Genomic DNA, 22,437 nt, shown 5'->3' with positions numbered 1-22,437 from the left:
TTGTATAATTATAATTCCCTCAGTTTATTTGTATTTCATATGACTGTTTACAGTGAGTAAACAGTCATATGAAATACAAATGAACTGAGGGAACTATAATTATCATGTTTATGTGTTACTATAATGTACTTCACAAAATTGTAAAAAACAAAAACAAAATGTAAACGGTAAAATGGAATATAAATACTAAATTATGAATAATTATTTATAATTTAATTACAAATTTTATTCCATATAAACAGTAATATTAAATAAATTGTTACATTTCAACAATAAATGTTTCTGTGTTACTAAGACTAAAATGTATTTAATTAAATGTAAAAAAAAAATCATTTGAAATATAAAAACTAAATTATCAATAATTATTTATAATTTAGTGATTTAGATAATAATAATAAGAGTTGTGTTATATATATATATATATATATATATATATATATATATATATATATATATATATATATATTAAAACAACAATATAACAAAAAAGGGAAAATACAATTAAAAATACTGGTAATAAGAATTTAAAAAACTAATTTAAAATACATATTTTAATCATAGATAGATAGATAGATAGATAGATAGATAGATAGATAGATAGATAGATAGATAGATAGATAGATAGATAGATAGATAGATAGATGGATATTTATTGACCGATTTTCCTTTATTAGCAATTCCAAATAATCAATTAAAAAACGATAAAAAAAAATGTGCCTACAAGTATTTTTTTATTAATTAATTTGTTTATTTATGCTTTTTTATTATTATTTTTTTTACTTAAATTAAAATTTACTTCATACATTTATGTAGCTACGATATATATAAAATGGGTTCAGGGAAACAAGTGGGGGAAAAAACTACAATTCCCACAATACATCGCGCGAGCAGGAAGTGCATCACTGCTCAGAGCTCGGTTACGTGTCACGTCAAAAGCTTCTGTGTTCTGTACACAAATGTCACGGGCTGCTTAATTTTTTACCACGAGATGTGATCGTTCTCTCACATCGGACCGAAACACGTTCTTTAAACATCGTGCCTGTTGGAACTCGTAAGTTATCGTCCGGCTATTTCTATAATGTGTTCACAGATGGATGAATTCTAGCGGAAAAGTGCTCGGGTCGCTGACAGAACCTCTTCGACTCTCTACTATTAATTACGCAATGATTACGTGTCACGAAATACATTTAGCAACCGGTGTTTTTCGATACTCAAACTTGACCACACGATTTCAATAACAGCGATAATCAGTTTATCTTGGGTTTCAGATACTTACTTTTTTTTCTGTACTTTCGTACTTTGACGTCTAGCGCATAATTTAGCATAAACATTAATTAAAACGATTAAACTAATTTACATTAGATATTTCTCCTTGTTTATATAATTTCAATTAATTTGTTTATATGTGATAATTGTAATATTATTAAAAAGTATGTATATTTTAGTATATTTTAATAATTGTATTTTTATATATATATTTATTTAGTTTTATCAGTCAAATTTCATTCATATTTCATTTGCTGAAGAAAAAAAAATTCCCCAATCCTAATTACAGTTTCATCTTAATGCAATATAGGGTTTAGGGTAATTTATTTCTTTATGAGATTAATACTTTTTGATTTATTGATAGACACATTCGTGCCAGTCTGGCTCCAGTGAACTTGTTATTAATGTCAATATTAGATGTACATCACAAATCTTGATGAAGTTGCTTTATCCAAACAGGGCAGGTGTTGATGGAGTGTCTGGTGCCCGTCTGACGGGTTTATGTCAGGATGAGCGGCGTGGCGCTCGCGCTGGAGGTGGTGGTGGTGTTCTTCCTCGCGCTCTTCCTGCTGCACCGATATGGAGATTTTCGCAAGCAGTATCGGATGGTCCTGTTCGCCACCCTCCTCGCCTGGTTCCTGTGCTTCCTCATCGTCTTCATCCTCCCTCTGGACGTCAGCACGGTGAGACCCCCTTCATCAGTTAAAGGTGTTTTGGTGTAGTAGTTAAGAATCTGGCCTGGAGACTGAAAGGTTGCAGGTCTGAACTGCGTAAGGTGTGATGCAGATAGAAGTGTGCTCTTAAGAGTTAAATGCATTCACATTCACTCATGTATTGATTTTTTGTTTTATATATATTTGTATTTTGGGGGGGGGGGGTGCAATTGCTGTAAAAAAATATTTTACAAATAATCATCCAGTTACTAAGAATGACTGAAAATTACATGAAAAGTTTCTGCTGGCATTAAATCATGCATCAGTCCAAAAGATGTTAAACAAAAAGTGCCCATCCTTAAAAATAAGTGTCTTACACGGCTCCGGGGAGTGCAGAAGTAAAACACAGCTTAATATTTTAATTTCGGTGAACTAACCCTTTAAGCAGAAAGTCTTAAATTCATAAAGTCATGGCATTAAAGTTAACATGGACTGCAATTAAAATCAGTATCTTCCTGAGTCGTTTTGTTTTGTTTCAATTACAAATATCTAAATAGACTCAAATCAAGAAACTGTACATTTACTTTGAAGATATAAAGTCTTGTTTTCTGAGAAACTGAACATTATAATTTGAGTTCGTTTCAAACGTGAACAAATATCTGTCAGTTGAGCCATCAAATATATATATTTCAGATATTTTTTGTTTTGATCATGAATCCACTTCATTTTGATCAGTTTCTCATAAAACAAGACATCTTGTCGTATGTCATTTTGCTTCTCAAGTAAATGTTTACTGATTTAAGGTTTTTTAGACATTTGCACTGAAAAACAAGTTAACATTATTTCTATATTCTACTGGTTCTATCTATTGGAAGATGTCTTTAAAAACTTTGAAGAATTACTAGACAATATTTTTATGTAAATTTTATCTATTAAATAAATATTATTTACTTGGGTCTTTAAAAGTCTTAAATTAACCTTCATAGAAACCGGTGTGTATAAAAAAACACATTTTAAGTAGCAGAATTAGACTAGGGAATAATGTTTGCATTTATAATTAAGGCATATAACATGATTTTATCTAGAGCCATTTACCAAACCTGCTTTAATGTATGCATGACTTAAATGATCAACAGATGGCAAGCACATTTCCTCCGGGGAAAGAAGCGCTATCTAAACACAAAATGTTAATGTTTTCCTTTTTATTTAGTCCCTGTTGTCTTATTTTGATTCCCTGTGATGTGTTGCTTCCACAGACCATATATAACCAGTGTAAGACTGATAATCAGGCTCACCAGGTGGAGATCGCAACTATCAACCATGATAACTCCTCCAACTCTTCGGTATTTCCAACACAAAGGTAAACACGTTTGCTTTGGTCTAAAGAATAGCAAAAGGAAGAACTAAAGCCATGAAGTTTGTTTAAACACTGTTGTACAAAATGTGCTAAGAGTTTAATATTGAGTTAACACTGTTAATATGGTTATACATTAACTTTTCCACAACATTCCACCTTCTCCTGACCATAGGGTCCTAAAGACTTGCCAAAAGCCTTGGAGTTACATCCCAGATGGAATTCTGCCTGTGTTTTGGAGGGTGGTGTACTGGACCTCACAGTTCCTGACATGGTGCGAGAGAAATTGTGTCCTGGTTCTTCACAATTAAAGGCAACATTAGGGTTCTGTTGACAGAACCACCTTGAGCTCTGATATTGCTAAAGGATGTAGTAAGATCAGATGCCATTTTTAATTTAGCATGGTTGTGAGGGGAAGACTAACGGTCTTTACAATGGCGTGCACTGTATAAAGATCCTAGATCTTTTTTTTTTTTTTTTTTTGATTTCGGAAAGACATTTCGCCAGTTGAACAATCGGTATGTTCTTTAACAAAAGTACTATCAACTGAACGCATTTCTGTCCCTCACAGCCTCTTTTTTTAATTATTCCAGTCAAAAATAAAATGTGGCACTACTCCGACTATGATCCGCAATGTTTTCACTTATTAAAAAGTAATTAATTGGAAATGGACATTACACTTAAGTAACTCAGCAGTGAATGCTAAATCCACTGAAGCATTGCAAATCATGCAATTAGGTATACAACTTAATGTATACAATATTTTTTCATATTTGTTTTATTGTGAAAAAAAATAGCTTTTTTGCCTATATTTATTTACTTTTGCATTTTTTAAGGCTGCATGGAATAGTTCATAGTCTTATAAAATAATTACATTAAATATAAAACATTTTACTTATTTATTTGTATATGACCGGGAAGGTCCCATTGAAATACAACTCCACTAATGATAGTCTAGCTTTAGTGACATCATCAAACATTTCTGTTTTATGCCACTTTTTGTGAAAAGACAAATTCAGTGATTTTGATTTGACTGAATTCTAAATGGTTTGAGAATGTCTTGTTTCCGTGTGCGCAGGCTCTTGATTCCCTTCATGCAGTCATATGCACGTTCAGGAGCTTTCTCCATCTCAGGGAAGATCAAAACGGCTCTTATAGAGAACGCCATTTATTACGGCACATACCTGATAATCTTCTGCTCCCTGCTCATCTACGTCGCCGTCACTCTGAAGTTGCATCTCACCTGGTCCGTGTCCCGCCCTCATCTTTTGCCTTCAAACAGTCACAACACTCCTTTCATTTGTAGACCAATGCACATCTCACTTTTTCTACTCGTTTGTGTTTTAAGGTCTGGCTTGCGGACGATTGGCATTACTGCCGCCAACACCTGGGGGTTGTTCCTGCTGGTGTTGTTGTTGGGATACGGCCTGGTGGAAATCCCCCGCTCCTATTGGAGGGCATCATGCCACGGGCAGCTGCTGGCCAAGACGTACTTTAAAGCAGCAAAACTGATGACGGAAAAAGTAGATGCCGAGGAAAACCTGGAAGACGTCATGGAGGTAACAGATCATCGATGGATTATCTTATCAAAAAAATAGGTGCATGCTTAAGTGTCCACACTTTTGCAGGATGTCAGACAGGTCAACGAGACGATCAAATACAATCATCCTCTTCGCAAATGCATTGACACTATTCTGAAAAAGGTAAAGTAAATGTACTCTGCATCCCACTGACTGTGCATGTGTAAATATGGCGCATTAACACCCCCACACCTTTATCAGTGTCCTGTAGAATACCAAGAAAAGCTGGGCAGGAACATGGACGATTATGAGGACTTCGATGACAAAGGAAACCCTTATCCTAGTAAAAAGAGTTTAGTCAAATTACATAAACAGGTAATAAAATCCCTGCAGCTATACAGAATGTGACTAATGCATTTATAATAAATATGATTTAAAATGTATCATCTGAAAATGTAAATGTTATTATAAAATATAGTAAAATACAATTGTATATATTGTAATTATAATATAGAATTTTAATAATTGATATGTGCTTTTTAAAAAATAAACAATTACTTGTATTTAAATCTATATCAAGATTGACTTGAGCTGTGATTGCATAGTAATCATATCCTCTTTTCAGGTGATCTATGCTGTTCAGAGGCATAACCGTACGCAAGTTCAGTGGCAGATTCTATTGGACGAGGCTTTTCACTTAGAGGATGTGGCCAAAAATGAGACAAGCTCCACCCACAAGTTTGTTCACAGCTTCCCTTCTACCGAACCACCTGGGTGGATCAGCAAGTACCTGTACACACCCACTGTGGGTAAGAAAACCTGTTCATGCTCATTTTGTAGACAAAAATACATTTCTTTTCTTAGTACAATAACCTTTATACACACGAGGGCCTGTTAACAATGAGCGTGCATACAAAGACTTTACAACAATGTATTCCTGTTGACCAACTCGCACCCATTTTTGTCTTTTTTTAGTTCCTAGAAAAAGTGTTTGAGTGTATGAAAAGGTCTAAATAGAAGAGCATTGTTTCAATTTTAAATGTTTTTCACCCTTGTTTTCACTGTGGGTGAGAAATACACCTGTATTCTGGCAGCTGAGTGTCATAAGTATGTTAGTCATGTATACCTGTGCAACAGAACTAACTGGAACCCATTTATAAAGCTCAAAAATAAATTCCTATGCAAGCATGTGAATGCAAACACTTTGATCTTATATGCTGTTCCAAAATGTGTCTAAAATAAATTTATAATGGGAAAACAAATGCACATTCTCAGTCGTCACGAGGGCTGCTATTACAAACTTTCTTTTACAGTCAAGTGTTCTTTCAGATCAAATATTAACTTGATGAAGAAGCATTTAGGCTTTTCCAGGCCTGTAATAACACTTTCTGTCACAGTTTATTCACCTTCAAGTTGTTCCAAACCTGTTTGACTTACTTTGTTCTGTTGAACATAAAAGAAGATATTGAAGAATATAAGTAACCAAACAGATGTCGCTATTGACTATTCATATTCAGCTATTCACTTCCATAGTAAGGGGAAAAAGAGTAAGGCTTTCATCACTATTTATCTTGCTCAGTCTTTTCTTCTACCCATGTTTACTTGGGTGGCATCATTAAACAAACCAGACTGTTGCACGAAAACACACAAGTCTAGTGAGATTTGAACATTTGTGGAACAGTCTTTTGGCAAATGCTGACAGAAAAACCAATAGTTTTATCATCAAATGTCGAGCCAGTTTGAAAAGACTCTGGAATGGTTGCTTCATTTCAGCACACACGACTGATGTCACCTACATGTGACCTTTACTACACAAACAGAAGAAGTTGGTTGTCTGGCTGAGGACATTATTTTTAAATAATGGATGTCAATGGAGTCATGGCTTCTCTATGCAAAATAAACTGCTCTTGTGGGCTCAAGTTGGACATTTCACTGTTTTTTTCAATAATAGAGCTGCAGACCTTGCAGATATTTGTATTTGTGGTTTGTTCAAATCACTAACCTTGAGTAATAAATAAGCAGATGTTGTAAATAAGCAGTTTGAATAGGTCATAACCTGGTGCATCTCGGTGTGTGTCCTGTAGAGTGGTACTGGGAGTGTGTTTTCCGCCGGTGGTGTTATCGTGTGCTGGCTGTGGTTTTGTGTGCGTTCTCTGCAGCCGTGGTCTGGTCTGAATGCACCTTCTTCAGCACACAGCCCGTTCTGTCTCTCTTCGCCGTCTTCATCCAGCTCGCAGAGAGAGACTACAACTATGTTTACATAGAGGTGAGGAAACACAAGCGCAGTTACACATGTATATTGGAGAAGACTGAATACTGCCGTTTACATGCCTAGGCTGAAGCAAGGGTCCAAAATTTAAATTTACTGGCTATAAAACCATCTTTTGCATCCTTTTTTGTATTAGAAGAAAAAAAAACTTTTTGAGCCTATGTCTGTGGGATTGTTTATACATTTATTTATTATTAAACTATACTGGAGCAAACAGGAGCCAGCCATTGCAGTTGACAGTGTTTGTAGCCAGAGCTCATTTGCAACATTAGTCCCTAGAAAGGCTTTCATAAACTACAAAAATAAACCCTATGAGTAATTGTAACAATATGGAACAATTGAAACTGTAAAAAAAAAAAAAAGTGCAATATAAAGGCATTAAACTTTAGGCATGCTGGATAAAATATGAATACTAATTATCCATCAAGGGAAAAGTTTGCACATATTAATTTAACCTCAAACTTTGTTTGTAATCCATTTTTCTTGCATAAATAATTTGATCTAATCGCAATTTTCAGCTTTTAAATTAAAGTTTAGTTTCAAAAATTTGATCTGAAATGGTTTAAAAAAACAATGGTTTTCCAATCCGAATATAATAAAAATTGGTTCTAAACTTTACATACATATATTTTTTTGTGTGTGTGTCTGTGTGTGTGTGTTTGTGTGTGTGTATATATATATATATATATATATATATATATATATATATATATACACACAAATACTAAGTGAATTTTAAACCGAATTCAACAATGAAAACAACATGACTGTTGTGAATTAATGGTAAACTAAATTAACTGAAACCTGTGCATAATATTTTTTTATCTTTGTCCACTAGATGGCGTGTTTTGTCACCATATTTTTCTTGTGTTACTGCGTGTACTCGACTGTGTTCCGGATCCGAGTCTTTAACTACTATTATCTGGCTCCTCACCACCAGACGGACGCCTACAGTCTGCAGTTCAGCGGCATGTACGAAACACCATGTGACTCTTACAAGAATCATCCGCGGGTTGTTTTGATTAGTTATCAGTAATCTGCATATAATTCTGATTGCTGTTCAGGTTGTTTTGCCGTTTGACCCCTCCGCTGTGTCTGAACTTTCTGGGTGTGATTCACATGGATTCCACCATCTCCCATCAGGAGAGACAGCCGACAGCGTACACTTCAGTGAGTCACACACCACGCTCACAGAAAAAATATGATCACATATCTAGAAAATTAGCATTTTGAAGTAATGCACCTGTAAAAATACAATTAAGCAACTTTTAGAACTAATCAAGGATTGAAAAAGTTATGATTTAGTTCGAGTCAGTTTAGTGTTGATTCAGATCAGTTCAATAACTATGTAAAGTTCATCAACTAATTGTGATATAAAAATAGTATATTCAGTATATCAGCAAGCCTTACTGATTCTTACGGCCACATAATCTCTGTTTTTTTGTGTTAGATAATGGGATCCATGCAGGTCCTCTCATTCATCGCAAATGGATTTTATATTTATTATCCGATGCTGATCGTTTTGCTCTGCATCGCGACTTACTTCAGGTAAGATTTACCTCCAACACAGATACTCACAAAGCTGGCTGTTATATAATATAGAGACTGTTGTTGGCAGACTGTTAGCTCATTGTTTTTCCTCTTGTTGTTCTAGTCTGGGCACACGCTGTCTGAATTTGCTGGGCTTTCAGCAGTTCGTGGGGGAGAATGATCTGACCTCTGACCTGGTGGACGAAGGACGGGAACTCATCCGGAGAGGTACTTCAGACACCGGCCCTTCATTCATACTCTCATCAGCTCTATCTTAATATATTTTTAATCATTGCTAAGATAATTGTAGCAGATATACACTTAAAATTACATCAAATGTTTTGTAAGGTATTTTATCTGATTGTAATATTCCTAAGAATGACTGTAAATGATTACTGGGACTGGATAATATTGCTAAATTACAAATATAAGCATTTTTCAGTCTTTATGCAAAGTATATCTTCATATATTCATTGGACCTGAAATGGCAGCACATTTGTTTTTATCAGAAAATTGTTTAAAATTGCATTTTATTTCTTTGCATTGCATACAATTGCATTGCATTCTTAAGAACACAATGTTTGTAGTATACATACCTATAGAATGCCTTAAATTATTGTTTTTGTGTGTTTCTCTTGTTTTTAGAAAGAAGAAAAAGGCAGAGGACAGAGGACGGAGAAAGCCGGCGCAGAGTGAGTTTGTTTCTGGCTAAACTGCCTCAAAATTGTTGAGGATTATGCACTTGTGTAATCACTGATGCCTGTCTGAAGCCTGTTCATCACGTCTCTGTCCGTCAGGAATGGAGGGAACGCTATAGTGAACCGAGGGAAAGATACGGCGGGAGAAACAGAAGTGCGTACTCGGAGCTGAAGGAGAAGGACGGCTCCGGCACAGACACTGGCAGAGGTTAAGAGGATTCACACGGTCACAAAACACTCCTGCAAAATGCTTTGAGCAATAGCTGAGCTCTTGGTCAGATGTGATGAAGAGCATTGAGTTAAAAGATAATTAATATTCAGTAATTTAATTAATTTTAACTGTACTGATGAATGAGAGCAAAATTTGAGCTGAATAGTGACACTAACGACATTGACAGTGTTATTATAAACCAAATTGAATCAACAGGCCTGAGCTGAACAAAGGCACTAATAATGTCTTCCGTACAGCTACATATAGATGAACCAAAATTGTTTCATGATTGAATTTGACAGTTATTGAACTGAATTGAAACAAGTTTCAACTAAATTGATCTGTATAATCACGATCATCTTATACAGAGCTGAAATTAATTTCATAATGAATGAATTCTATATTATTGAGACTGTTATTTTCCTGTTTATTAATGTGAATCTGCTTTGAATCGATCTGAATGGTATAAAGCGCTATATAAATGAATGTGACTTGACTTGTGTGTGTGCAGCTCAGTCCCGTAGAGATCGGAGTGACAAAGCCGAGTTACTACAGGATGTTGAACCGTTAGACTTCACTGGAGAAGAACCGCTGGAAACTGATAACAGGAGGTCTGTATTATTATATCTATAAATTAACTGCATTACTGTCATTTAAGGGAAGGGGACCATAGCTCGAAAATAAGGGTTTTCTCATGCCGTTACTCTGAATGGTTTGTTTAAATGACAAGTACAAATTTGAATATAATATTTTAATGAAATAATGCAAATATTATTTAATATTTATTTTGTTATTTAATTAACATGACTCTTCTTACCCAAGTACAAGAGAAATAAATTATTTTGCCAATTTTGGGACAAAATTTGAATTTGTTTGCCCCAATAATAATCATATGTATGTATGTGTGTATAGATAGATAGATAAATATAGTCACTTTAATTTTTACTGCATAATTAATTAGCACAGGTTAATACATTTTGTTGTGTAAATACATTAGACATTTCTTCAGACATTACTGATCCCGTGTTAATTGACAATAAATATTGCATTTAGATGTATTTAGTGAACACAAGGAGTTGTTTTAGCAGAACTAGAAAGTTTGAAAATACAACTTCCAACCAATCTCCATGACTTTTTAATTAATAAAAAAAATGCTTAACTAGAATATAGAAATAACTTGGTGCATATGTCTAAAAATACTTGATCAAGATAGATTTTCTGAGAAATAGATCAAAATGAAGTGAATTTATGAAAGCAGAAAAATCAGCTTAATTCAAAAGCTGAAACAAGTTTGACATTTGGTCTTGTTTCAAGCATAAACTCATTAAACTTATTTAATTTTGTTTAATTTCTCCCAAAAAAAAAGACGTTGTATCTTTATTCTGCATCTCAAGTCTGTATCTTGATTTAAAGATGTTTAGGTATTGAAAAACAAAAACTAAAATAAAAACAGATACACTCATTTTTTGTAATTAATGCAACATTTAATGACATTACTTTATAAATGTAAGACTTTCTGCTCATATTTAAGACTCGCAGAAATCTTGGAATAAAAAGAAACTGTTAGGAAATTAGGCTTTTTCAAGGTTTACATTGGACTTGTGTCTCTGCAGGTCGGCTGGAGGACATTACCTCTCGACCTCTGCATCTCGTTCACGCATCTTTGATGATGTTTAAGAACAAGGAGAACAATGAAGGAAAACTGTTTGCACTTTTCAACTTTCACACTCTTCCTGAAGTGACCAGTGAGGGTCTGCAGCTTCAACGCATCTGTCTTTCTGTGAAGTGTTATGTTTTGTGTGCGTTGTCCTTACCTTCCATTGCCCTTTTACTTCCAGATGAAGCCAAAATGGCAAACACCACAGCGATGGTTGGTTTTCATGCAGAGGATCATTATCATGTGGCTGAAAAGGGAAAGAAAAGGGTCACATTAGTTTTCATCTTATTTGAAGTTTAAATTTTTTTTAAAGATTGTATTTGCTGAATTTCAGGAACAAGGGATTTTTTTGGTCACCCAGATTTTTTGAGGTCTCACTTGGTCCTGATCTGTGTGCCCTGCTTTGACCTCTGACCTTTCACCCTACTGTTAGACCAGTAAATTACCTAAAGGGAATAGTATTTTTGTTTGACTATTTTGTTTAATCATTCATTATTTAACAGATCAGACTTTAAAGTTACAGGGGAGATGATTTATAACGTTTCATTTTGGTTATTCAGCTCTTGTATTGTACTGTAAACTTCAAATCTCTTTGATCAAACAGTGTCTGAATGCATATAACATCAATACTGTTTTGCTTTTTCATTTATGTTCTATTTATTATGACTGTCCCTGGATTAATATTAAATTACTGCGCAGTGCTACTGACATTTTGAAGGATGATTTGTGCTTTTTGGGGGGGATGAAACACGTCTGCAGCAGTTTTAATGATTTTCTGTTGTGTCTCGTTTGTTTTCATTTCGTCATTTTTCAAATAAACATTTCTGAGATCTTAATTATATTTATGTACAATTGTGTAAAACTAAGTGAGACAAAAATGGTTTTGACATTCAATGTTACCCAGTAACAGATTCCAATAGTTTTTTTTTTTTTTTAAATGAAGGCAAATCACTAATTTTGACAAACACTGGCAAAAGAATCGGTAGAGAATATTGCAAAATTCTCAATATTACAAAGATTACAAAGATTATTCTCAATCTATTTAAGCTATAACAGAATGATTTAATATGTTACTTTACTTTATGGTATATGTGTGTAAAATGTCCACGCTATTCCCATTATAAACAATGTACCTATACACTGCATCTAATTTGCATATTCATGTTTTTTTGAGGCAAACCATAATGAGATAAATAAGTGTAATAATAAGAGTAATAATTTAGCAACATAATATTTAATATGAATGTTGATCTATAATTAATTTCTTTCCCTATTTGACTTGTGTTTCCCCAAAAGGCCTGGTTAACATTATGTGTCCTCTACAGAAGATATGGATGAAAATGGTGCACTGTATCATAACAAAAATTCATATTCTGATTTGAAACCCCATAAAAGAATTTCTGAGATGTTTATTTACTACAAATAATTTACAAAACATTTATTGTATATTTCCACAAGAGTGGTAGATTTGATCATTCTGTCAATAAAGAGCAAGGAGAAGGTGTGTTTATGATCAAATCTCCAAACATTTGATATCCCTAAAAAGCCCTGAATGTGCTCTGAACAGGATATCCAGACTTAAAACTGTGGGATGTAGGGTCTCAGAGAAATTCACTAAAATATAATGTCCTCAGCAGGAGCGTAGATTACGCATGGGACGTGACAGGATAGTCTGTGCATGACCTGATATTTTATTCGGACCCAGAAGTCGAGATGAACTTCACGTAGGGTTAAACACTCGTGCAGTGTTTGTTTCATTCATCCTCGAAGCCGGAGCGCGCTCTCGTGCAGAAAGTCATATCAGGAAACTCCTAATATGAGCAACAGCGTCCAGCTGTCGCTGTATGAAAACAGTTGTTTTGACAGAACTGACACTTATGGAAACACAAAGACATTAATATACGATTGCGACAATATATGGTTTTTCAAGTCATCTTCAGCATGTGATAAATACAGTATATGAACAAAACAGTGCTAATTGACATAGATTTATTACAGTATAGAAACTATTCTGCCTTATGTGATAAATAAGTGTTTGTAGTATATATAAAAAATCATTATTATTTGTTATTGTCCAGCAGTTATAGATTTCTAAGCCAGTTAAAAGCTAGAAATTAGAGAAAAATTAAAGTTGCCTATATATCCACTACCAGTCAAGTCTCTTCTGTTCACCAATCCTGGATTTATTTGATCCAAAGTACAGCAAAGCAGTAAACATAAATATTTGTACTAGATTATTTAAAATAACTTTTCTATTTGAATATATTTCAAAATGTAATTTGAGATTTTAAAGCTTGCTAAATAAAAATATTAATTTCTATAATTTATTTTCCAATTTTTTTAATGATATACTGTATAATGTCGCAAAGGCTTTTTATTTCACATAAATGCTGATCTTTGGATTCTTCTATTTATAAAATAATGCTTAAACAATAAAAATCTTACTGTTCAAAAACGGTTGACTGGTAGGCTATAGATTACAGAAATGTTCTATTGTTATGTTTTATTATATTTTAATGTTTAATATATATATATATATATATATATATATATATATATATATATATATATATATATATACAGTACAGACCAAAAGTTTGGACACACCTTCTCATTCAAAAAGTTTTCTTTATTTTCATAATTTAAGTCCCCCTCACTTCTGAAAAGATGGCTACGCCCCTGGTCCTCAGAGGACAAAAGTCTATGCCTGGGTCGTAGGAGCGTAAAAACAGCAGATGGCAGTAAAGCAACAAATCGGATGCAAAGTGCAGTAAAACCCCGACGACGACGACGAAGAAGAAGTGATCAGATGATCACACACCTTTTGAAAAAATAGCGGGAAACGGACGGCTCGCACTTTCTCCTGCTTCATTTAAACTTCCAACTCACATAAGGTAATATTTTAACACAAAATATATACCATATAACATTATTTACAATATCCCCCCAAGAGAGTTTTCTCCAGTTTCTTTCCTTAGAATATATCTTTAAATATGGATAAACAAAAATCACTGCAGACTGTTTTTTAAATGCTTGTGGGTTTTATCTGTGAAGAAAAGAAAGAAAGACTCTTCCTCTCTGTCGTGTATGAAGACCAAAGGTATTTGGATCAGTGCTGTTTTGACTTTATGTGCCTTTCTGTCTTACTTTACCGTGAAAAAATATGGAATCAACATTTTAGGTTTTACAGACTTAAACTTAAAAGACTAAAAAAAGCTTATTTCATTAAATGATATAATGTTAATATACCAACTTATTTACCTATTATTATCTGTTTTATTCCAGTTAAATACAGGAAATGAGAAAACTCATAATAAACAGCTTTTCCACAAGCTGGGGGCTCTAGACTTTATTTTTCGCCACAAAGTTGGATCAATTAATGCATGCTAATAAATAGGTTTTTTTTCTTCCGTAACCATAGTTTATAGTTAACGTTATATGGTAACAAAAGTGTAATAAACATTCAACTGGTTCTTTACAATCAGTATTATTTTTGATGTGTATTTTGTGAGAGTGGGTCGCTTTCACTTTCGCTTTTTACAAGAAAAGATAATGATCTGTTGTGCTTTTGCACCTTTCACTTTTTAAGACTAACAAATGTTTGAAAGATGGATTCATTGTTATTCTTAATTAAAAACACAACGACACGAGGCATGTCATACACAGCTATATTAAATCAAAGACTATATGTAGATTATCTTAAAGCGACTATAATTATATATTGACAAATAAATTACAAAAAATAAAACAGCGCCTCCAAAGCGTTACGTCGGGAAACAACAAAGATAAAAGATAATTTGAAAATAGCTTTTAAAAATGAAAACAAAAAGAAAACTCAAACTAAATTGGCTGCTGGTGACCAACATGTTAACATTCTCTGGGTTAAGAAGCGGTCTTTTTCTTAACTTTTACATTTTGCTGATAAAACAAACAAACCTTAAGTCCGCCATCGTTTCCTATTTTCCTATTTCCAATGAAGTATTTGCGTCATATTTGCCGCGCGCGGCGTGTGATACACCCGAAGCGCTCACGTGATCAGTGAACTCTGACTCTGAGACTTGCAATGTGTCTTATGCTCATCAAGGCTGCATTTATTTGATCAAATATACAGAAAAGAAACAGTAATTTTGCGAAATGTTATCACAATATAAAATAATGGTTTCTATTTTAATATCTTAAAAAATATAATTTATTTATGTGATGCAAAGTGGAATTTCCATTAGCCAAGACTAGTATAAAGTGTCACATGATCCTTAATAAAATCTTACTGATATGCTGATTTATTATTAGAATTATCAATGTGGACAACAATTGTACTGCCAAATATTTTTTGGAAAACTTCTATACTTTTTTCAGGATTCTTTGATGAATAAACAGTTAAAAAGAACAGCATTTATTCAAAATATAAATATTTTCTAACAATATAAATATTTCTGTTCACTTTTTAAAAAATCGTTGATATATAAAGGTTTTAATTTCTTTCAGAAAAATAAAGAATAAAAATTTACTGACCCCAAACTTTTGAACTGTAGTGTATATTGTTAGAAAAGTTTTCTATATTATATATATATATATATATATATATATATATATATATATATATATATATATATATATATATATATATATATATATATATATATATATATATATATATATATATATATATATATTAAGCAGCACAACAATTTCCAGCACTGATAATAATCTTGCTGAAAATTCAGCTGCACATCACGGGAATAAATTAGATTTTAATGTATATTAAAATAGAAAACTGTTATTTTACATCATAATAATATTTCACAATATACAATTTTTTCTTCTATTTTTAATAAAATAAATGCAACCTTGATGAGCATAAGAAACTTCTGTAAAAAAAACGTCATTCAAATCATTCTGATCCCAAACTTTTCCAATAGTGTATGTACAAATATAGAAAGGTGCACAGTTACACCAACACGTTACTGAAATAATGCAATAAACATTAATTTAACAACATTAGATGTAAGATAAAAACCCTAATGTGCACATCTGCTAAGAAAAAAACTAAACAGTTATTTAAAAAAAAAAAAAAAAAAACATAAAATGTGAAGTGTCATGCAGGGAATTCTGGTAATGTCAATTTATGTTTATTATATTTATATTATTATATTTATGTTAACTGTAAATTATACAATGATGTTCTTTTTCACTTCCAAAATCTGTAATTTTAATAGCATTTTACTGTAAGACTGCTTTCATGAATGAGGATCTGCTGGACGAAAATGAATGAATGCAATATTCGCTTAATTACTGAATACTGTGCTTGAGATCATTTTATTAGATGTACCTCGTTAATCGTTTTAATCGTAATTTGTCCTCTTCACAGAAACCGTGACTTGGCAACATCATCATGAAGAATAACAGCATTTTGAAATACTTTGGGGTGACAAAAAGCAAAACATTAAGAAGCATGGATTATATACCTTATTTATAAAAATAGATTTTCAAATTTCTTTGCTTGTCTAATTACATTTACTATTTTCTTATGAACATTGTATTGAATTGTTTAGCCTTAGATTGTTTTCCATTTCAGAAAAGGCAGCCAGAAAGTAACACTGAAGATAGAAGGGCGTCACAAGCTGCTGGCAATGCTCAGGTAAGGTCAAGATATTTTAATAATAATGATTCAGGTTATTTTAGGTAACGGTTCATGTATCTGAAAACCAGTCAATGAAGAGATGCAGGCCATGTAAATGAGCAAGTGCAAGTGAACCAGTATTTTTACTCATTTACAAATACTCACCCAAGGAACACAAAAAGGTTTATTACATTTTTTCTCTCTCTGCAATTTATTTGTTTTTTCGTGTGTTTTCAAAGAGTTTCAGTAAGTAACACATTTCAGTCAGTTCCTCACTCAAAGCTAATGCATGGCTTTATAAGACTTGCAATATATTAACCTTTTTCTCACTCTGATATTCCTGTTTTTATTTTCATTTGGGCACATCTTGAGTGAAATGGTGTATGTTACAGAATCGGAGAATCTTTTGAGTGTGCACTTTTGTTTAATTATGTGTGGCAGTGTTATAAAATTCAATGCTAATTTGATAAATGTCCTAAACTGTATTAGATTCAAGTGTATTTAATTGATTAATAAATACATAATTAATTAATACATATGCAATTTTATTGTTGCTACTGCCATTGTTCCAGGAAAAAAACCATGTAAGCAAGAAAAAAGAAAAGGGGCTTGGAACTAATGGCCGTGAACCACTAAAGGTTTGTTGAATACTGACAAATCATTGAATGTATTATTTATGAGTGCTCATGAAAAAGTATGTGTGTGTGTGTGTGTGTGTTTCTAAAAAAAATGTTTTAGGAAGACGTGTTAGCTGCTTTAAAAATTCCACATCGATCTTTTTGCTCATCATTCATTATGATTTACAAAATGATGGTAAAACAATTTAGGTTTGTTGATCTCATATTAGCAATTTGACAACATTTCATATTCATTCACTCAGGAAAGAACAAACCAATTTTGTAAGGAGAAAGTGGAAGAGGGACAATCAAAAAGTCATCTGCAGCAGGTATGAGACTTTTAAGAATTGAGGCGAGACTCCTCTCATGTAAGTGAATAAATATACCTCAGGTGTTTTGGTAACCAGAGTTATTAAGCTAAATCCATTAAAACAACTTGATGTTGATAAACTTAATTTTAAGAAAGATTGTTAAAATCTCAAGACTGATCTTTTAATCTCAAACAGTTTCACTGAAAATTACCAATAGTGCACCTCTTGTCCTGCAGTCTGTTCCACTTCATGGATAAAATAAAAGTGAAATAAAATAAAATAACTGAATTAAGGGCTTGTAGAAACAAATTAAATCTGGAAAAATATTGTTATTATTTCTAAAAATTATATTTTATATTATATTAAAATTATATAGGGGGGTGAAATGCTCGTTTTCACTCAATATCCTGTTAATCTTGAGTACCTATAGAGTAGTACTGCATCCTTCATAAATCCAAAAAGTCTTTAGTTTTATTATATTCATAAGAGAAAGATAGTCTGTACCGATTTCTCCCGGAAAAACACGACCGGCTGGAGGTGTGACGTGTGGGCGGAGCTAAAGAATCACGAGCGCGAATAGGCTTTTGCGTTGAGAGCATGTGGAAGCTGTGACATTACCGTGAGGGAAAACCCATCATCCAAAACAAACCATGGCTTACAGTCAGATTCAGCCGTTTATTTATGATCCAGAATCAGATCCAGAGGCTGAAACTGAACCAGAGCAGCAGCAGCAACGACTCGCTCCGAGCGGGGCTCGAACCCGGGTCTCAGGCATGGGAGGGGACGCACTAACAAGGAGGCAGAGATATTTGAAGCAGTTTTACTCACCGCCTGCGGTTCCAACACACGATCGTGACCCTTTTTCCTTGGGATTGCATCATCCTTAAGAAATAAACGATACGCAAATCTGTCGTCAAACTGGGCCTTGTTTGTAAAACAAGCATCTTTGAAATGCAGGGAACAAACACAAACACTTGCACAACTCCGTTGATGCTCTGTAAAAATAAACTCCATCCACTGGTCCCTTAATGCTGTTTTTTTTTTTTTTTTGGTAATCTGTGCAGGGTTGTCTTGCCCTGGCAACCAAAAACACACTCCTTTTGTGACATTTTGCGACGCTCTAGCTCTGATCAGTGAATGTCTGTTGTGCTCTCAGTGCTCTGCTATACGGGAGCGCACGCTCTTCCGGCAGAAGTGCGTCAGGACCCATATAAGGAAATTCCGCTCCATCTAACGTCACACAGAGCCATACTCGAAAAAAACTTTATATAGCATGAACTATATGAAATATAAAATAGCATTTCACCCCCCTTTAATCATTTTACTGAAGTCCTTTATTCATAGGTATTTAAATAAATGCTTTTGTGTATTACTGTTCTTCTGAATTCAACAGAGTCCTGAAGGGCAAAGCCACACTTTTAATTTCCGCTACAAATCGGAGAAATTTGAAGTGGCGTGTGATACATCCAAGACTGTCCTCGATGCTCTCAATACAAACAAGATTTTCAGAAAGATTAAGAAAGACAACAAGGAGAAAGAAATAGTGATCCAGAGATCCAAAGGAGCAGTTCATAGAGCGGCGATCAAGACCGATTTCCCCTGCTGTCTCGTTGAAAAAAATGAGCTCTTAGACATATCCTTCATTAAAAGTCATGAAAATGTTGCTACAAAGAAAAAAACAACTGGAAGGCTTTCATTCTCCAATGAATCAAAAGGCTTCGTAATATTTTACATTAAAACAAAAGGAGGGGAGAAAGTGAAACGCTTAATGAAAAACAATGAGCTGAGGATGAAGGTTGAAGATGTTTGTGTGTATGCGTTCAAAGATGACAAACTGAATGCTGCTCTTCGGCGTGACGGACGATTCAGCAATGCCATATTCAAGAAACAGTGTGTTCTCTATAACTTGGAGAGCGAGACCAAATATGAAATGTCAAAGACCGTAGAGCATCTTGATGGAAAGCATTTTAAGATCCTTGTTATCAGTGACATCAACCAGCCAGATAGCCCAGATTTTGTCTCGAGTGATGACAGCGCTGAAATGAATGAAGCTTCAGCCGCTGATTTGAAAGAAAATGTTGATCATAATGAACCTCCCATCAACACTGAACAAGAAGAAACACAGAAGAAAAGCACAGTGAAATCCACAAAACCTATTAAACCCACAAAAACTAATTCTCCAAAAATAATTCCAAAGTCTGAAGAGGTTCTAGCAATTCTGCGTGCTCAGTTTAAAGATTTACTGGAGATATTAATGCAGAGAGAGAACCTGAAGAGCAAAACCGATATCAAAAAGTTCTTCAGAGCAGAATATGATAAAAGTGTTCAGAGTTTCTTGGAAGTGAAGAAAGTGAAGCAGCTCATGACGCTCTCTGACTCTGTGTGTCAGATTCGAGTGGAGGGATCCGCCAGAGGAACCGGCTTCTTGCTCTTTGACAGATTCATCCTCACTAACGCTCATGTTGTTGGAGAATATGACCCCTTCACCAGGAAACTTTCAAAGGACTTCACAGCAGTATTTGGCTATGAAGATCTGAAAGCAGAGAACACTAGGTGTATGCCGGTCAAAGAACATCTTGCAGCGTACTATCATGGATATATCAACAAAGAAACATATCTTGACTTCGCTCTTCTTGAACTGAAAGATGCTGATGAAATGGCTGATCGTCCTGGATTGCTCAGTCGATACATTCATGGCCCCCCTCCTAACCGTGGTGGGATCTGCATTGTGGGACATCCAGGTGAAGGGGTCAAGAAAATTGACCCCTGCTTCATCATTGGGAAAGAGAATCTACAAGAGGCTGCAGATAAACACATCTTGGAGAATTTCAATTTCATTCACGTGATGACACAACAGTATTTGGCAGAAAAATGGGAACTGCACGACAACCAGATCATTTATAACTCTTGTTTCTTTCACGGATCTTCTGGCTCTCCAGTTTTTGACGAAGACTGTTATCTGATTGGCGTGCACACCGGTGGCTACGCGTACAAAGGAGAAAAGTGTAAAACTAGGAGCATTATGGAATATGCCTATTCCATGCAGCCCATCCTGGAATGTATCATCACACAGGCAAAGGAAAGAAAGAGATCCGACATCTTGAAATTACTCTCTGAACATAAATCTTTCAATCCTAACTTGGAAGACAATGATGTTGACATGGAAGAAGATCCACAAAATCAGGAAGATTTTATATGAGCAATGGGACAGTACAGTCTTGAGTCCTGATTGATGATTTATTTTTATGAAATATACAAATTTTCATTTATCTTGAGGCATGTTCAACATACAATTTCATTCAACAATGTATAAATTCTGTATGGTCATTGGATGCAAATTTGTCCATCTATTAATCCATATCATTGGTTATGGGTTTTTATTTTCATTTTTAATCTGTTCTTTGTGTATTGACATTCTGTTTCATTATGTAGCAATCAGAAAACAGACAGCAGCATCTTGTTTGTATAATTCTCAATTATTAATTATATTTTGCTTAAATTCTAGTAATCCTCATATATATATTCTATAAATTCTATCCATCTCATCTCATTTTATACCTGCATGACTGGCTTTCTTCTGTGGAACACAAAATATTTTAATAGGAAAATTGTTTGGAAAAACACAAGTAAATCATAACAGTATTTTTGGGTGAACTATACATTAAGGGTTTAATAATATAAATTGTTCTTAAATTGTACTTGAATATTTTTGATTGCTTCAGATTGCTCAATGCTGGTACTTTCTGCTGCTTCAGAAAGAGGCTTACATCTGCATGCATGCACTGTATATCTTTTTAAAGATCTTCTTCTTTTCTTTTTTTACTTTATATTTTGTACCTAATTTTTGCTATATTAAATAATCATGCTTTAAAATAGTTTGGCCTCGTTCTTGACTAACAGAACAAAACTTGCTGATTATAAACACAACATACAGTATTTAATATTATGAACACATTACTGAATCTTATTCTTCTTAAGATTTATGCAGTAAAAAGTAAACATCCTGCTGCTCCTCTATAATAGATTGACACAATAAATAAAATGTCCTATAAACCGCCACTTATTTGCCAAGTTCTTGACATCTTTTTTTTTTCAAATGTTTTATTGAGCACCAACCATAAAAAGTGTACACAATGTGAAACAGTACTTATTAATATAAAACAGTGCTCACATTAAAAAAACAAAAAAAAAAAATATATATATATATATATATATATATATATATATATATATATATATTAAGAAAAATATAAATAAATAAAATAAAACAAAATCTTTGCATTAGTGGTTACACTGTTAATCCAGAGGACACAGACTCTATGTGAAGAGTGTCAAATATTTAAAACGAAAGTCTGCTAGCTTTCAAACATGTACAAAACATGTGGATGAAGTCCGCAGGAGATTGGTTGCACCTATTACAGGAATCTGCAACATTGGGATAGAACTTGGACAATCTATGGTTAGTGTAGTAAGTCCCATGTATTAGTTTACATTGAATCGGTCCATGCCGTGCACAGATGGAGGAGTTATGGACTAACTCCAGAATCTGGTCCCATTGGTCTTCCTCAATATGCCCCAAATCCTGCTCCCATAAATCTCAGTTTTTTTGGGGGAACTTAGAGAAAGTGGAATCAAGGGCTTTAAAGATTTAAGAAATAGCCCCTTTCTGATTGGGGTTTACTTTGAGCGCATGTCTACCAAAGTCTCTGGGGGGAGATTTGGAAAATCAGG

At 33.8% G+C, this 22,437-nt stretch overlaps 2 protein-coding genes across 5 annotated transcripts; both read left to right on the top strand.

Moving 5' to 3' along the window:
* The first annotated feature begins 895 nt into the window (after positions 1–895).
* On the top strand, positions 896–11,868 carry lmbrd2a (LMBR1 domain containing 2a). The gene is made up of 18 exons (XM_026245904.1): positions 896–1,051; positions 1,726–1,949; positions 3,176–3,279; positions 3,449–3,547; positions 4,352–4,519; positions 4,622–4,832; positions 4,902–4,976; positions 5,055–5,168; positions 5,419–5,602; positions 6,878–7,059; positions 7,901–8,034; positions 8,127–8,232; positions 8,513–8,610; positions 8,717–8,820; positions 9,238–9,284; positions 9,390–9,498; positions 10,013–10,112; positions 11,115–11,868. Exons 2-18 carry the CDS (start codon positions 1,776–1,778, stop codon positions 11,176–11,178), a joined length of 2,073 nt encoding a protein of 690 aa, XP_026101689.1. The 5' UTR covers positions 896–1,051; positions 1,726–1,775; the 3' UTR covers positions 11,179–11,868.
* A 2,056-nt stretch (positions 11,869–13,924) lies between these two features.
* fam111.2 (family with sequence similarity 111.2) lies at positions 13,925–21,581 on the top strand. Of its 4 annotated transcripts, XM_026245898.1 has the most exons (7): positions 13,951–14,052; positions 14,213–14,258; positions 16,527–16,583; positions 16,734–16,796; positions 17,351–17,416; positions 17,659–17,724; positions 19,100–21,581. In XM_026245898.1, the coding sequence occupies exons 3-7, from the start codon at positions 16,551–16,553 to the stop codon at positions 20,903–20,905; spliced, it is 2,034 nt and encodes a 677-aa protein (XP_026101683.1). In that variant the 5' UTR covers positions 13,951–14,052; positions 14,213–14,258; positions 16,527–16,550; the 3' UTR covers positions 20,906–21,581. The 4 variants fall into 4 exon arrangements, with proteins under 4 accessions (XP_026101682.1, XP_026101683.1, XP_026101674.1 ...); XM_026245897.1 differs by lacking the exon at positions 14,213–14,258 and having other exon boundaries at positions 13,925–14,052; XM_026245889.1 differs by having other exon boundaries at positions 16,527–16,796.
* Positions 21,582–22,437: the final 856 nt, after the last annotated feature.

This window comes from Carassius auratus, chromosome 5 (genome assembly GCF_003368295.1).
Source record: "Carassius auratus strain Wakin chromosome 5, ASM336829v1, whole genome shotgun sequence".
NCBI lineage: Eukaryota > Metazoa > Chordata > Actinopteri > Cypriniformes > Cyprinidae > Carassius > Carassius auratus.
The sequence above is the reverse complement of the archived record's forward strand: the minus strand, read 5'-3'. Positions and strand labels throughout refer to the sequence as shown.

Excerpts from the sequence above, each read along its gene's own strand:
- lmbrd2a (XM_026245904.1), top strand. The coding sequence starts at position 1,776 with ATGAGCGGCGTGGCGCTCGCGCTGGAGGTGGTGGTGGTGTTCTTCCTC. Across the intron at positions 1,950-3,175 it reads TCCCTCTGGACGTCAGCACG|ACCATATATAACCAGTGTAA; the intron begins GTGAGACCCCCT and ends TTGCTTCCACAG. Across the intron at positions 5,169-5,418 it reads TAGTCAAATTACATAAACAG|GTGATCTATGCTGTTCAGAG; the intron begins GTAATAAAATCC and ends TCCTCTTTTCAG.
- fam111.2 (XM_026245895.1), top strand. The coding sequence starts at position 16,686 with ATGAACATTGTATTGAATTGTTTAGCCTTAGATTGTTTTCCATTTCAG. Across the intron at positions 16,797-17,350 it reads AAGCTGCTGGCAATGCTCAG|GAAAAAAACCATGTAAGCAA; the intron begins GTAAGGTCAAGA and ends CCATTGTTCCAG. Across the intron at positions 17,725-19,099 it reads CAAAAAGTCATCTGCAGCAG|AGTCCTGAAGGGCAAAGCCA; the intron begins GTATGAGACTTT and ends TGAATTCAACAG.